Source organism: Hakea prostrata, chromosome 5 (assembly GCF_041222555.1).
Source record: "Hakea prostrata isolate BN-2017 chromosome 5, UWA_Hpros_2, whole genome shotgun sequence".
Lineage (NCBI taxonomy): Eukaryota > Viridiplantae > Streptophyta > Magnoliopsida > Proteales > Proteaceae > Hakea > Hakea prostrata.
This window is the reverse complement of record NC_142604.1, coordinates 1,816,031-1,832,815: the sequence shown is the minus strand read 5'-3', so window position 1 is coordinate 1,832,815 and position 16,785 is coordinate 1,816,031. Positions and strand designations below refer to the sequence as shown.

General features: G+C 38.1%; 1 protein-coding gene across 1 annotated transcript in view; it reads right to left on the bottom strand.

The window, feature by feature from the left end:
* Positions 1-13,993, bottom strand: part of LOC149014329 (SH3 domain-containing protein 2-like) — a 33,534-nt gene extending 19,541 nt beyond the window's left edge. Inside the window, exons 1-5 of the mRNA XM_089155779.1 lie at positions 13,763-13,993; positions 11,571-11,693; positions 11,418-11,487; positions 11,175-11,326; positions 10,711-10,812 (exon numbers count right to left, since the gene is read on the bottom strand). Coding sequence (XP_089011905.1) covers positions 10,711-10,812; positions 11,175-11,326; positions 11,418-11,487; positions 11,571-11,693; positions 13,763-13,822 — 507 coding nt within the window. The 5' untranslated portion in view covers positions 13,823-13,993. The remainder of the gene's footprint in view (positions 1-10,710; positions 10,813-11,174; positions 11,327-11,417; positions 11,488-11,570; positions 11,694-13,762) is intronic.
* Between the last annotated feature and the right edge of the window lie 2,792 nt (positions 13,994-16,785).

Sequence of the window (16,785 nt, the reverse complement as noted above, 5' to 3'; positions counted from 1 at the left end):
CTCTTATGCCATGTTTCTTTTTCAGTTCTGTCCTCCCAACTGGTAATAAATCGCAATATGGGTTCGTAAGCTATAAAGAAGATGTAACATCTGAGCCCAATACAAGTCCTAATTCCTGACAAGAAGGGGCACAAGCAGGAACAACTAACCAAGAACTAGAGATCCCATCAACCATTCCATCGATTCAGTCACCAGTGATGCAACCAGCCTTCATAATTTCCTCAGCAACCTCAAAATCGATGGCGTCCAGCGCAGCAAACACATTGCTTTGTATCTAAATTGGACCCCAGTACTTCCCCTCTCCTGTAATGGCACTTACATCCTCCAATACCATATCGAAGCCTTTTCTTATGACTGGCACAGCAAAAACAAGCCCACTAATCCCACCCCCTGCCACAAGCACACGAAGCTGCTGCTTCTGCAGTGGTCCATCCCTACTGCTGGAGCCAGCATGAGTAGATGTGTTTGTCATCGCAGGGGCTCCTACAGCAGCCCTCACTGTGAAATCCCCTGGATTTCTAACCCGTTAACCCGTGATTTCAGGACCGCAAACCTGAGCCTCGAGTCAGCAACAACTGTGGACCATTCGAGTCGAGCCCGAAGGTTCGGAAGAGGGCCAAATGATTGTGGATGAACTTAGTGATGATTTGATAACTCTCATGGAGTTTAAAAGAAGAGAGAAGATTAATCACGATGGTGTTAAAAGAAGATTTTGGCACGTCCGTAGATCGGCAATGGAGAATCCGATTGACACAAATAAGGTATCAAATCGAAGATCATCAAAAGACCTTTCCAACAAGCTAAAAATCACCGAATTCGGAGTCCATTTAGGTGTCCAACCATGGGCCGGTTGGGTGAACCAATCCCCACCCCATTTTCTATTTAGGGGCAAAAACGGAATTTTAGGTTTTTAAGCCCTATTTTATGTTTTAACTCACCCGTAACCACATTTCTTTATGCAAGAACGAGTTTGAGGCTGCGGGAAGAGGAGAAACCGAGAAGAGGATCAATTTCCATTCTTCCGAAGGTGTTTGTGATTCAAATCTTCGCAAAAACTTCAAGAAATGTGAGATTTCTTTAATCCTTCTCTTAATCACAATTTTGTGAGTATTTTCTCTCCTTTCCTTTTGAGGGATCTTGAAAGGGAAGCATGTTAAGTTCATTGCTCACTCCTCAATCTTTGTTTTAATGTCCCTTTCTAGTATAAGAATTATTGGGGCGATCCCTTGCCAAGGTTGATGCATTTTGACTCACCGGGTCACCCACGGGTGATTTAGGAGAGCCAATTTGGGGTTTTGGATTAAATTGGACCAAATTGAGGACACCCTTATGATCTCTTTACTGCCAATTAGCTTCCCCCAAAGTTAAGTTTCGTTTCGTTTCGACTTCAAATCAAGGGCGAAATTATAACTTTTAGCCGATTTAGGTTAAAAAGGGCGAGTTAAAACCTAGTTTTCTGTTTGGGTTTTTATGGGAATATTTTAAGATATTTTTCTAAATCCAAATTAACTTATATTTTATTTTTGTTAATCCTCTTGCATGATTAGGGTAAATTATCCTTTTGTTACCTTCTTGTGGGAAGGAATTACTGATCATTGGAGAAAGGAATCTAGTTGGAAGGTGAGGAATAACTAATCACATTATATTTAATTAATTTTTGTTATTTTATGTCTTTTGTTAAATATAAATTGCTGTAATTTCTGTTAATCTTACTATATTTGTGTGTGACTTTGCACGAAAGAAAGGTAAAACTATTATCTATGATGTTGTTAGTTGCCTTTAAATCTATTATTATTATTATGAGAATGGAATGTAAATGTATGTGAAGGGAGCGGGGGAATATTATTATTCTCTCTACCTTGTATTTTTCACTAGGGTTGTGGGTTCGCCCATTATCCTAGTAACTTTATGTGGTGCCATTCAACCCAATTGCATATTTGATAGGTGTCTAGAAGTGTTGGGCTAGGAACCCCTATGAGTACTACTACCCTTCCGGTAGGGGTATTGAAGCCGATTGACCCGTGATGCTAGTGGTTGGGTCCTGTGTATCGAGCAGGCCCACTATCATCATACTGCATATAATAGATAAGGACTCCTGCGCGCTAAAGATCGGTAACCAACACATGAGAGGACATGGAGATCATCCTGTCCATTATATGTGGATGACCACTAAGTTAAGGAATGGGATCCAACAGATACCTCCCGTTGAGAATTCCATTCATAAGTGGGAAGGTATTGAACCAACAGAGCACTAGGCGTGAGGGGAGATATCCGGACCATATGTAGTATGAGACCGTATGACTTTGCATTGAACTTAAGTTTATCCCTGACATGCGCCAAATCTTATACCAATGGTGATGTGAGAGAGTGGAGACTTGATCCCCAACCATGGTTCGATAATACTTTACCCAACAGCCGTGGAGAACCCAACAGACGTGCTTGAGTGCTGTGAGGGAAGAGTGATGAGACCGCCCAAAGAAGACTGGTGTATGACTTAATGCGTGTTTACTTTAGAGACTATATTATAGAGTTAGGAACCTTATATCATCATCATGCATTTATTTATTTATTTACTTATATTATTGAATACATGATTGTCTTATGAATTATGACATAGGAATTGGATGAATATATGATGTGATTGTTAGTTACCTCACTGAGTTCTATGAACTCATTCCTTTATTTTGTTTGTTTCTTTAGACTGCTCTATAGGTTATGAGGACCCCTCCTATGTTGAGGATCCTTCGATGAATGGCTACCAGGAGGGCGAAATTGGAGAAGAAGTGGACGCACATGACGCTTCTTGTTCGTGCCAAGATTGCTCTTATGAAGATTCCTTTCCTCAAAATTTCTTTAGATTATTTCCACTGTAACATTATACATGCTTTCTTTTCTTAAAACTCTGATGTTTAGTTTTTTAAAGGAAGTTTTGGATATTGTAATCCTTTCTTTTCATTCTTGATTATTAAATACTTGAACTTGTTTATTTCCTGTCCATTTAACTTTAATTTTATCATGTATTGTATGGAATTGTCACTAAACCTAGATCTTGCCGTGTATCACCCCCATAGGTATTCAGGTATGACCAGATCCGGCTGGGTGGGGTGTGACAGAAGGTGGTATCAGAGCCTAGGTTCATACAAGTCCTAACTTTATATGATACAGTAGGGACATCTGAGTCATTGATCCATAACTGACTCTACTAAATAAGAGTGAATAATAGGCTTATCATGAACTTAGGAAATATTTGATTTTAACAGTTGCATAATAAATCCAATATGAATAAAATACAATAAGTGTATGAAATACAAAGTCACATATACTATTAATTCAACTAAAGCATAAAGCACAATAAGTATATGAAATGTCAAAGTTCATAACTGATAAAATTCATAGATTCAAAATATTACAACCCCATATCAAGTGAAAAAGCGTGTACAAACACGCATAATAAAATATATGTTAGAAATAAAATGAAACTGAGTGAGTAAGTAAATCTCTAGCACTCTGGCGGGGGCATGTTCTGACGAAAGGAAATTCTCCTAATGCTCGACTCAGGCATGGATGTCTCTCATTCGTCGGACCATCTCCTGTTGTTGAGTGTGAAGCTCTACAATCTGCTGACCCATGAAATTCTGCTTTTGCTCTACTCTTCCTACTGCAGCCAAGAATGTTGCCCACATGGCAGGATCAACGGCGGGTACTGGTGGAGCCCTTCTACTAAAGGAAGACTCACCCTCCTCCATGTGACGCTCTGGTGGCACATGCTCCTGTTGTCTACCTCCCTCTCCATCCTCTGTTAAAACTGGAGAGTTGGGTCCGTCTCGAATTCCCATCTGAGAGATAAGTTTTCTCCCAATGTTATCTCCCAAATTTTCCCTCAATTCTTCTGTGTCAAAGAAGTCCACTCCGAAATGTCTGAAGATTCGGGTTAAGAGACGCCCATACCCAAGGTTGGATACATCGGGGTGCTGCACGTTGAATGATATATGTGAGATCAATGGGGATATCCCGCATATAAATCGAAGATGGTATGTGGGGAGAGTTTACTTTTGGGTTTTGCGGAGAAGATGCTGTCAAATCTCGCGTTCGAGCCTCGTACATGGCTAGATCTAACCTAGAAGTGTAGTAGAACTCACCCCCAAGGCAAGGGAGAGGGTGAGAGAGGTGAAAAGGTTGAAAAAGTGAAGAAAATGTGATTTTGGGGCTGTTTGGGCGCGGGCACGCGCGCAGGAAAGACTTCCAGAAGAAAAGAAAAGAAAAAAAAAAAAAAGAGGGGTTTTGGCAGGGTCTCGATTTCCAAAGACCTACCGGGTGGGTGGATGGTCGACTCGACCCAACCCCCCTATGGTCAACACACACAAAAATTGGTCCCCTGATTTCAAAGACCACCTTGGTCCCCTAATAAAAAATAAAATTTTTGGATTCTTTCAAGTGCTTCAATTGGTTTTCATACGTGCCTTCAGCTTTATTGTTTGCTGAAGTTTGATATAAGGATTGGATGTCTTAAGTTTGTGATTTTGGAATTCACGAGTTTATGGTGTTATCAAGATGGTTAATTTGAGAAACTGATCTGTCAAGAACGGAAGTAGTGATGGCTCTCCTAATGATTCCAGTCGGGAAGGAGCAAGTGGTGTTCCTCCACCTAGTACAGAAACACCCCTTCCTCAAGGAGGTAACCTACCCGATGCTCCAACGTAGGCCACAACTCAGGATGTGTTCAACATTATGAGAAACATGATGCAGCAGCAGCAGCAGCAGACTCAAATCAATGCGCTCATGCAAGGAGTGGTGGCTATAGGAAATAGGCCTACACCTCAAGCTCATGGTGCTGGAACCTTCACTCACGGAGGTAATGAGGGGACTTTCAGTTTGGGATTTCACAACAAACTGAGTGGAGCAATTCCTCAAGCTTCGTGTCCCAACATTCACCAGAATCACTAAGGACGTCTTGTTCCCGAATAAGTGATTAAGAGAAATGGAGAAAGCCTTCCATCACTTAAGGTGTGATGAAGAACAAAAGATAGTGTGTGCTGAACAAAAGCTTCAATATGAGGCTGATGCTTGGTGGAATGCCACACAACCTGTCTAGGCAGCATAGCATCCGGTGATCACTTGGGAGATTTTCAAGGAAGCGTTCTACCAGTACTTCCCAGTGTCAGTAAGAGACTCCAAGGAGGCTGAATTCATAGCCCTTCAGCAAGGACCCCTCTCTGTTCTCGATTATCAGCAGAAGTTTGAGGAGCTCTTCTTTTTTGCTCCAATATTTATGAAGGCTGATTTGGAGAAAGCCAAGAAATTCTCGAAAGGTTTGAGGCCAACCATCATAACTTATATGGCCATACAACCTATCGTGAGTTATGCTCAGATCGTGCAAGCAACAAAGAAGATTGAAGAAGGAGAATGAGAGACCTACCAACTGCAGAGGAGTTTGGCTAATAAGGGACCCAATCCTTATGTGAGCAAAAATCAAGGAAGGTTCACTAGGCCTTCACCTTACCCCAGTAATGTAGTATTGTATTTGATTGATCAAAACAATAGCCAAATAAGATCTTTCACAAGGAATCAATTTCAGATTTGATGGACTTAAGGTGAAACAGAGTTTAGATGGGAAAGAGGGCTGAAACTAGAATGGTATTATAAGGATAATAGCATATAACGAAACGGGCTGAATATATCTTCAAATAGGAGCAGAACTATAATGAAGAAAGTGACAATAACAATGTAACATGTAACACCCGGGCTTCACACCATAAGGTGGATCGATTGGATCGAACATCAACCTACCTTGATCAAACACAAGGGTTTTCCAAAGAGGAGGAATGCTAGCAAGCAATTTGATTTCAATTCATGAGTTGTGTGTACACCACTTACATAAGTCTCTTTATGTAGCATTCTAAAGAGACATAAACATTAATGGTAACATCCAACCACTAGCTAACACCACCTACCTATTAATAACTCAACTATTACCTAACTCTTTGACAAAGGAAAACTCCTTTGACAATGAGTTCTTTTATTTTCAAACCATAGCCCTTTTTATTGACTTTTCAAAACCTAGACTTGGGCTTAGGTATAAACTATGAAGTTCAACATGTGTGGGCTAACTTTGACCCACTAAAACAGTCCTAGCCCATAAAAGCCATGGGCTGGTTCAAGTGATAGCTTTAGGCCGTTAATGGGCCTAACCCAATGGGCTTTTTCTTCCTTAAATATGTCTTTAATTTTGCATCACCCAATCCTCAGTTTCAACCAAGAGGATCAGGGTTTGGTTATGGGAATAGTGGTGCACCTATGCGGCCAGCTGGAACTACTCCACCATCAGGACCTATCTATGCAAATACGCATCCTGTCAATGGCCCTAGACTAGCAGTTCAGCCAGCTACAGTTCGAGGTCCAGGAGAGCTTACCTGCTTCTATTGCAAGAAACCTGGACATATGGCTCGCTTCTACCCACAGAAAGGAAGTCAGCCTAATACTTCTTTCAGGCCACCTCAGCAACCTCAAGCGGGAAAGGTGCATAGTTTGACTGGAACTGAGATAGACCAGAGTCATGTTGTAGTGACAGGTACACTTCTTATTGCTTCAGTTCCAGCATTTGTATTATTTGACACTGGAGCCTCACACTCATTTATTGCATCATCGTATGTGAGGCGTACTTCTTTACCATCTAGTAAACTATGTCATGAACTAGTGGTTAGTACACCTACTCGGTCTCTAGTAAAACTTGATGAAAGTAGTTGGACTTTGACCTATAATTGTTGAAGGAAAAGATCTAGAGGCTCAACTTGTGAAATTGGACATAAAAGACTTTTTCTTAGGCATGGATTGGCTGACAGCTCACAAGGCAGTCATCTCATGTTCAAAGAAAAAAGTTCAATTTCATCCCGTTGATAGCCCTATTTTTGAGTCCCAAGGTGATTTGGAAAGCAGTGCGAGAAGACTTCAGTGGCAGCACTTCAAGCAAAGGAACTGGTTGGAGGTGCTAAACTTTGTGCTTCTATGGAAGAAAAGAAGTGAAGTCCATTGAAGACCTTAAAGTAGTGAAGAACTTTAGGGATGTTTTTCCTGATGAATTGCCCAGAATACCCCCAGAAAGAGGGTTGGATTTTGCCATTAAACTCATACCTGGAGCTTCACTTGTGTCCAAAGCTCCATACAGAATGGCACCCATGGAGTTGAAAGAACTTCAAGGCCAGCTAAATGAGTTACTTGGGAGAGGTTTCATTTAACCTAGTGTATCTCCTTGGGGAGCTCCGGTGTTGTTCGTGAAGAAGAAAGATGGAAGTATGAGGATGTGTATCGACTATAGAGAGTTGAACAAACTTACTATCAAGAATAGATATACTCTACTGAGAATTGATGATTTGTTTGATCAATTGAAGGGAGCCGCAATTTTCTCTAAAATTGAGTTGCGATCAGGATATCATCAATTGAGAGTGAAAGCCAATGACATATGCAAAACGGCTTTTAGGACTCGATATGGTCATTACAAATCCAAAGCGATGCCGGTCGATCTGACCAATGCACCAACCGTTTTCATGGATTTGATGAATAGGATATTTCATGATGTCTTAGATAAATTTAACATAGTTTTTATTGATGACATCTTGATTTATTCTAAGGATGAGAGAGAGCATGTCGAACACTTAAGGTTTGCTTTGCAAAGGTTAAGAGAAAAGAAGTTGTATGCAAAGTTTTCCAAATGAGTTTTGGCTTTCACAGGTAGTGTTTTTGGGACATGTTGTATCTGCAGATGGAATTAAAGTGGATCTAGATAAGGTCAAGGCAGTAGCAGATTGGGATCAACCCAAATCGGTCATTAAAATCAGAGGTTTCTTGGGACTTGCTGGATACTGTAGGAGATTCATTGAAAATTTCTCTAAGTTATCCGCCCCAATGAAAAGATTGACGAAGAAAGGCGTGAAGTTCGTGTGGAGTGAATCATGTGAAAAGAACTTCCAAGAGTTAAAGAAGACATTGACCAATGCACCGGTTTTGACTGTACCCGATAACTCTAGAGGATTGACAGTTTACACGGATGCATCGAAGATTGGTCTTGGTTGTGTGTTAATGCAACATGGGAAAGTGGTAGCCTATGCATCACGGCAACTCAAGGATTATGAACACAACTATGCCACTCATGATCTTCAGTTGGCTGCGGTGGTTTTCGTTTGAAGATATGGCATCACTATCTTTATGGAGAAACAATAGCCATTTTCACCGACCATAAGAGCTTGAAATACTTCTTCACCCACAAGGAGTTGAATATGAGACAACGTCGGTGGTTTGAGCTGGCAACGGACTACGATTGCAATATCCAGTACCATCCGGGTCAAGCAAATGTAGTGGTCGATGCCTTAAGTAGGAAGAGCACTCGAGGAGTGACTGATCTTAATGTTCTTTAATAAGCCTATGCTAAACTCTATCATGAAGTTTGAGTTGGAGATTGTGCCGAAAGGTTCTGAAGTAATCCTTGCCGCTTTGACAGCAAGGCCTACCCTAAGAGATAGGATCATTACCTTACAACCTTCAGATCCTTTGTTGCAAGAGAAGTTAGAGAAGATTTCTTCAGACCCTCAAGAGGTGATTGATTTTTCTTTATCCTCCGATAATGCTCTTAGTGTACAAAGGAAGAATATGTGTACCAACGAATGAAGATATTATTAAAGAGATTTTGGGTGAAGCACAATACTCTGTGTTCACTATGCATCTCGGTAGCACCAAGATGTACAAAGACTTGAAAGAGCACTATTGGTGGGTTGGTCTGAAAAATGACGTTGAAGACTTTGTGGCCAAGTGTGGAATTTGCCAAAGGGTAAAAGCCGTCCGACAACTTTCTGCAAGTCTTTTGCAACCACTTCATGTACCAAGTTGGAAGTGGGAGGATGGACTTTGTCACAAGTTTGCCTTGGACCAATAAAGGAAACAACACAGTGTGGGTAGTAGTGGACCGATTAACAAAGTCAGCACACTTTATTCTTATGAAGATTACTTTCACCATGGACAAACTGGCAAGGTTATATGTGGATAACGTGGTGAGATTGCATGGTGTGCCGGTAAGTATTGTGTCGGATCGTGACCCAAGATTTACTTCAAGATTTTGGAAGAGTCTCAAAAAGCTTTGAGTACCCAGGTTAAACTTGAGTACAACTCATCATCCCCAAACGGATGGACAATCCGAAAGAACCATTCAGATCTTGAAGGACATGCTTCGTGCTTGTGTAGCTGACATGAGTAGAAGTTGGGATAAACACTTAGCATTGGTGGAGTTCGCTTACAACAACAACCGCGGAGAACCCAACAAACGTGCTTGAGTGTCGTGAGGGAAGAGTGATGAGACCGCCCAAAGAAGACTGGTGTATGACTTAATGCGTGTCTACTTTAGAGACTATATTATAGAGTTAAGAACCTCATATCATCATCATGCATTTATTTATTTATTTATTTACTTATATTATTGAATACATTATTGTCTTAATGGGAATTGGATGAATATACGATGTGATTGTTAGTTACCTCACTGAGTTCTATGAACTCATTCCTTTATTTTGTTTGTTTCTTTAGACTGCTCTACAGGTTATGAGGACCCCTCCTATGTTGAGGATCCTTCGATGAATGGCTACCAAGAGGGCGAAATTGGAGAAGAAGTGGAGGCACATGACGCTTCTTGCTCGTGCCAGGATTGCTCTTATGGAGAATCCTTTCCTTAGAGTTTCTTTAGATTATTTTCACTGCAACATTATACATTCTTTCTTTTCTTAAAACTCATATATTTAGTTTTTGAAAGGAAGTTTTGGATATTGTAATCCTTTCTTTTCATTCTTGATTATTAAATACTTGAACTTATTTATTTCCTGTCCATTTAATTTTATTTTATCATGTATTGTATGGAATTGTCACTAAACCTAAATCTTGCCATGTATCACCCCCACGGGTATTTGGGTATGACCAAATCCGGCTGGGTGGGGTGTGACACTCACCCTAGTCCTGACCTTTTTCTGCTCCAGTGCTTCACTATTGCTATAGTTGTAGTCTAGAGAAGGTGAAATCTTGTAGATTTAGTGGGGCAAGAAGAAACCACAGAGGTATATTCGGCACCAAGTGGCGACATTCTACCTGCCAATCGATGGGAGCAAGAAGAACACTCATTCCAAGGGGCGGTGGAATCCTGATTCCAGAGGTAAAAACCCTAATGGAGGTTTGAAACATCATTTTCATACCATCTTGAACAACGTCTTCAAGAAGATGAAGCAAGGTTTTGTAAAGAAAGAAAAGGTGAAGATCAGAGGGTTTTATAAAAGAATGTGAATTTACTGCTTTAACCTCACTTGTACAAATTAGAATTTAGAACTAAGAAGCACTTGTTTTAAGAATCACCACGAAAACAACTGAAAACGAGTTTCATAGAAAAAGCAAAAACAGGTTGAGACCTGTTTTTGGTTTTAAATAGAAATACAAATCATACCAAACACTACCATAACGATTTATTTGAGTAAAAATAAAAAACAAATGCTATACCAAAGACTGCCTAAGTTTCCTCGAGTTAGTAAGCCGAACATATTAGAAGCATTCCACGTAAAAAAAAGGTTGAGCACTTTAACTTGCAGAAGAAGTCCAACATAAAAGGTCACCAACCAAACAAATCAATTATGTTAAAAGCATGATAAATCTTGCAGAATAGAGCAGAAGAAACAGATCTCATGCTACCTGAGCTTCAGCTTCCTGATGCATTCGATCATATCGTTGAGCAAGATGCCGAGCATCCTCTAGTGGAGCTCCCATAACCATTGCTCTTAATGGCTCTGCAACCTGTAAATTCAACACAATGAAATATGAAATTGCTTTGCAAATCAAACACAGTCATACATACAACTAAAGGAGAATTATGACCTCAAAGCCATATTTTTTGGGGGGGTGAATCAAAGACATATGTTGACACTGTCATATAAAATGATTTCACACACATAAAACAAGTAGCAATTCAAGCGATGTCAAAATCTAAAGGGGTAAAAAAAAATAGAGATGTGTATATGGAGTGTTAATCTGTTACCACCAAAGTTAAAATCAAAAGAAGATGCCCGAAGAAATGTTGAAGTATTTTCCAAACCAAAGCTACAACATTGAAAGCAAAAAACTTTATGAAACCTGTCTACCGAGTGCTTTGCTCAAACCTGTGTACCAAGAGCTTTCAACAAATTTCCACGTTCCTTTTCTAATTGACCATAAGCTCGTGCAATACTTAATGCAGCTTTTGATAATGTATTGCCACTGGTACACGTATTTTCAACACCATATTTCCTGCTATCTTCTGATAACTTTGTACCTAATGGAAAGTTGTGGTTTAAGGCATGTAAAAACAGAAGGCAGGACAAAAAATACAGATTTACTAACGGATTAAAGAGCTTCATCCTCACCTATCTCAACTTGTTTTGACCCAGTAACAATATAACCTTCAACACCACGAACAATATCCCTTTGGAAGTGCTGGTAAAGAGAAAATGCACATCTATGGGTTGGTGAAATATATTGAAGCAAAATCACAAAAGAAATACAGAACAGTGGTTAACCTTTGCTGCACGAGTTGACAAGTAAAGCTTCTCAAGTTTTTGATGCTGTTGTAGGTCTGTGTCATCTGAAACTAAATTATCTGATCCCCCATATATGCCACTTCCAAACTGCTTGAAGACGGCCTGGAGTACATAAAACAGATCATGTCTTCAGAGGTTCCAAAAAATAATCAGCTTTAATTCTTTACCACAAAAATATATCCATCACATATAGAGGGGATACAAGGCAAAGGGAGAAAAGTAATCATTTAATATAACTTGACAGAAGTCAAGCACAGATATTGACCACAGAGGACGCAGTAAACAATTTGGGGAAAAGTGACAGTTAAGAGATCTCAATATAAAGAATATGTGAATTGACTCTGGTCAAGCAATGACCACCATTAATTAATCATAAAACTGAACAACATAGGCAATATTAGACTCATGGTACAAGATTTCCCAAAATATTGGTGATACATCACCGAACATTTCATCTTCACATGCTCTCAAAATGAAACACATAACATTGAAGACAGGCAATATTAAACTCACGGTACAAGATTTCACAAATATCAGTGATACATCATGGAAACATTCAGCATCACATGCTGTCAAAGTGAAACACGTGCATATAGTCTTGTTGAAGCTTTCATTTTGCCTAAATTTTGTTATGACCAGTTTAGCCAATTTTTTGGTTGCATCCACCCCTTGTATCTCATAACCACATTTCATGTTCTTCCCTGGTTTCAACTCCTGAACCGGGAAACTCCACTTTTCTTTCTGTGACTATAGCGAACCATTTGTGATGCATGATTCATCAGATAGCTTATAATTTGATGTCTAATCATTCTTAATACTAATCTAAGTCGTCTTACTTGAATTTTATATGAGTTATAGACTAGATATTATGTGGAATAATGTTATATTAGAGAATGTAAGCAGTGTACATCGGGGCCTAAAACCTAACTACAATTTTAGGTGTGATTTTATTTTCTTCTAGGGGTTCTGCCTTATTTGGAGGGCCTAAAACAGGATGTCTACAAGTTTCATAACCTAATTTGATCATCTGACCCCTCAAAACTAGCCATCAAATCTACCCCCACACGGCGGGGGGAAGGGGGGTGGAATACATATTTAGACCGAATATGTTTTGGTCGATAAAGTTCTAATTCAAACCAGATCGAAACAAAAACCCGTAATATGGTATAACTTCTATTATAGTTTCTAACTGTCGAACATGATTAGCCACATATGCCTTTCCTTACTAGTCCATAAGATTTTCTTAAAAACCCTAACCCTAAAAACTATCTATGGTTACAGAAGACTTACTAACAAGATTCTTTGCAGAGTGAACTTGTATATTTGAACACATCAAATTTTGCATAAAATTCATTGAGGCTGTAGCAGAACGTAGTAGCCACATGTAGAATTGTTGCAGAAGCAATCTCTATCAACAGCTTTGCTCAGCCTGTCATGTTGCCACTGCTCAAATAGCAAAAAGCATCACATCAACAAAGAAGATATATCCCTGCCACTCGGCTATTTCACTCGGTAACCAGCTGCACTAGTATCCGCACTGTACACCATCTGAGCAACATCAACTGAAGGTCAAGCTCTAGTCATTGAATGTTGGTTTGCCATTGCCTAGGAGCCAAGGAGAATAAGAGATCCATAGCCACAAAATGTTGTGTCTTTATGGAAAATCAAACTCCTATCCTACTTCCAACGGGTAACCATGATTCACTAGAGTGAAGACCCATAGGGAATTAAGGTAACTGATCAGATCATAATGGTTGTCAAATTTTCATTTTCTTCTGTGCGCATATTCATGGTTAAATCTCATGACTGTTTAGAAATGGAAATCCGGATCCAACATTTACTGATTATCGGACAATGGCCTCAATTGAGACTAAAAGCTAAATTTACCGTCTCTCAATCCCTTTCAAATGCCAATACCTTAGAACTCAACTTTCGTAACGTCTATATAACAATCTCAACACTAAATAATAACAGAAAATCAACCATTAAAACGAAATAAATAAAGTATCCCAAGTTGCTGAAAACTTTTTCTGCGATCGCGCTAAATGCGAGAGTTAGATTTATATTTCAAACTTATAAAATGTAGTCAGCTGAGATTCTTTTAACCAATGAAGATATCATTCGAAATGGGAAACGGATAATACAGTTGAACAGAATATTAGGGTTCGTACCTGTTGTTGCTTTGCGACCTGTTCCCTGAGCTTCGTGGCTTGTTTCCTGATTGCATCCATCCACGATGCTGCGAATGTGACTCGAGTTGCAGACTTCCAGTATCAGAAGCAGGAGAGATGACCAATGTCGAGAGATCCAACGAAGAAGGTATGGTTGGAAGAGGATTTCTAAAATCAAATGTAACCTTTTTGTTTGGTAGAGTTTCTATTTTGTCTGGACCGGAAAATCATGTAAATGTCCTTTGCCAGTTCAAAATAAAGAAGACTGATTGTCTTTACCACAAAAAAAAAAAAGATTATCGTTTTTTTTTTTTTTTTAAAATTATTATTTTCTACGCAACCTGATTTTTAAGTAAAAAAACTTTAATTCAACTAGTTACTTCATTAAATAGTGAAATTTATAAATAAATTTAAAAAAATAGTCATTTTTATATGTTAAATGATGAAAATACCATACATGAAAATCATAGAAAGTTACTAAAGTACTCTTGTTTTTCGTACCATAGCCAACTCGCATATGGGTGACAGAAAATCAAAAGTTACTAAACTACCCTTGTTTTTTGTACCATAGCTAGCTCTCAAATAGGTGACACAAAATCATCTTCTCGCACCTCTTTCCACCTCTTGGTTGTTGGATTTGTGTAAGTCTGACTCCTAGTTTTTTTTCTATTCTTTGGAATGAAGTTTGATTTACCAAAAAAATATATTCATCTTCTTGCACTTTGCTCGAGACCACCACATCCATTCTCCAAAAAAACTACTATCGCCACCACATTTCCCTTTTGTTTCTTGACGTCGAGTCCAAAATTATACCAATAGCATCAATTTCAAATTTAAGACTTCAAATCATTAACCACCGGTTTTGATGGTTCTAATTTTAATAGACTATATATGTATATGCTTATGAAGCTTTTCAAGAATTTTTTTTTTTTTTTAAATACATTTTTCGGTTTGAATAATCGCTCTAATAATTTATTTTCCTTTTTTAACTTTTTTTTTTTTTTTTTTTGCCAAATATCTTAAATTTTATTACTCAAAGAATGAAAGGCCAAATGAGCGGAGCAGTACAAATAGGTGGATGAGTTAGATTAGTTTTAGTTTTAAAAGCATGTATGATTGATTATATTTTTTATACATCATAATTTTGGAAAATAGCATGCATGATTGGTTAGATTTTTTACACTACAAACTCCATGGATGTAATCAAGGTGATATTGTCTATACTATTTGCAGTATCTTATGCTCGATCATATTGAATGACTGAAATGAAATGTTATTTAATGGAAAAAATGTTTCTCTTACTCGCTCTATTAATTGGATGTACAGATTATTAAATGAAATTCTGTGGTTTCAGGAAAATGTAAACAGACAAGAGTCGGTTGTGGTGCAGCTCCTAATTTCAGATTATGCAAATGATTTGGATGAAGAAGAAAGTCCTCCTCAGTCCAACTTCAAAGTTTTTCCGGATGCATCGTGGGATCAGTTCTCTCAAACGGCAGGGAGGAGAGCATTATATGGAGCCCTACGGGCCAGTTTATTTGGGCAAAAACATCTTTTTATTTTGGTTTTTCAGCAACTGTAATGGAGCTTGAAGCTCTTAGGGATGCCGTCTATGCAAACTCTTGATTTGCAAATATCGCAGTTATATTACACTCTTGATTGTCTTCCAACCATTAAGGCCTTAAATGGCCAACCTCAATCTTTAGACTGGGTTAGTGGTGGGCTGGTTCAATAAATTAAAAGGCTATCTAGCTATTTTTAATCTAGAGATATTTCAATGATTTTCTATTTGGTCAAATAAAATATTAGTTTACCAATAGGGAAATTGTACTTTTTTTTGTAAAATTTGTCTCTCTTTAGAGCCTATATAATACAAGGAAGTCAACCAAAATTATTGTATAGAGGTCTTGTTTGGTTATCTAAATTAATGGTTTTTTTTTTTGCTTAAAAACGTGAATTAAACCATTATTGGATATTAGATGAAATCCATAGATTCAACCCTAAGTATAAAATAAGTGAAATTTGTAGATACATCACATACGTAAAGTAACTTGACAAAACTTTACAAATTTCAATAAATTTGAGGCCAACCAAACAGTTAATTTTTGAATTTTTCTCGTTTAAGTTGGACCCAAACTATTGTTTGCCCACTTAAGTAGCCAGTATTACATGTTGTCCAATATGGTAAGGGAAGCTGTATGAACATGTGAATATGTTAACTGAACGGCTCTAAATTTATATTGTCAAATCTGTTAATCTGTTAATTTATTTACCAAAAAAAATCTGTTAATTAAATATGAATCGTCTAATTTCTTATTTTGTATCCCTTATTTATGGGTTAATTAAGAAAACATTTTATCACCGGTTAAATTTTCAAAAACAAAAAACAAAACAAAACAACAAACAAAAACAATTTCTCGCTAGTGGTTAGAGTAACGGTAAAATTTCTTCTTCCTTTTCCTTCTCTGTGGCTTCTTCTGTTCCCTCCCATCAGTTTCGAAAAAATTATTTTATTTGCGTTCATCAAGTTTGAACTTTTTTATTGTAGTAATTATTTTGCTATCGCCTTAAATAAATGAAAAATAAATTTTTGTCTTCCTTACTTCTAATGTCATCTCAAATGATACAAACAAGAGATTCACACGTATTTATGTTTAGTGAATCTTTCACAAAAATCAACATTTTTCCTCTAAGTCTCTCCAGAAAATCAATTGTGTTAAACTTGTTGAATATGTAGAAAACTATATTAGAGAATAAATAGAGAAAGAAGAAGGAGATGTTACCGCCAACGAGAATCAAAGAAGAAACAGAGGAAGAAGGAAGTGTTGAATATGTAGAAAACTATATTAGAGAATAAATAGAGAAAGAAGAAGGAGATGTTACCGCCAACGAGAATCGACAACCGATGATAATAAATTAAATTTAACTAACCCATAAATAATGGGAGGAAAATATGAATGCAATTGGACGACTTAGATTTAATTTAACAAATTTGACGATGAATATTCAAAGTCGTTCAGCTA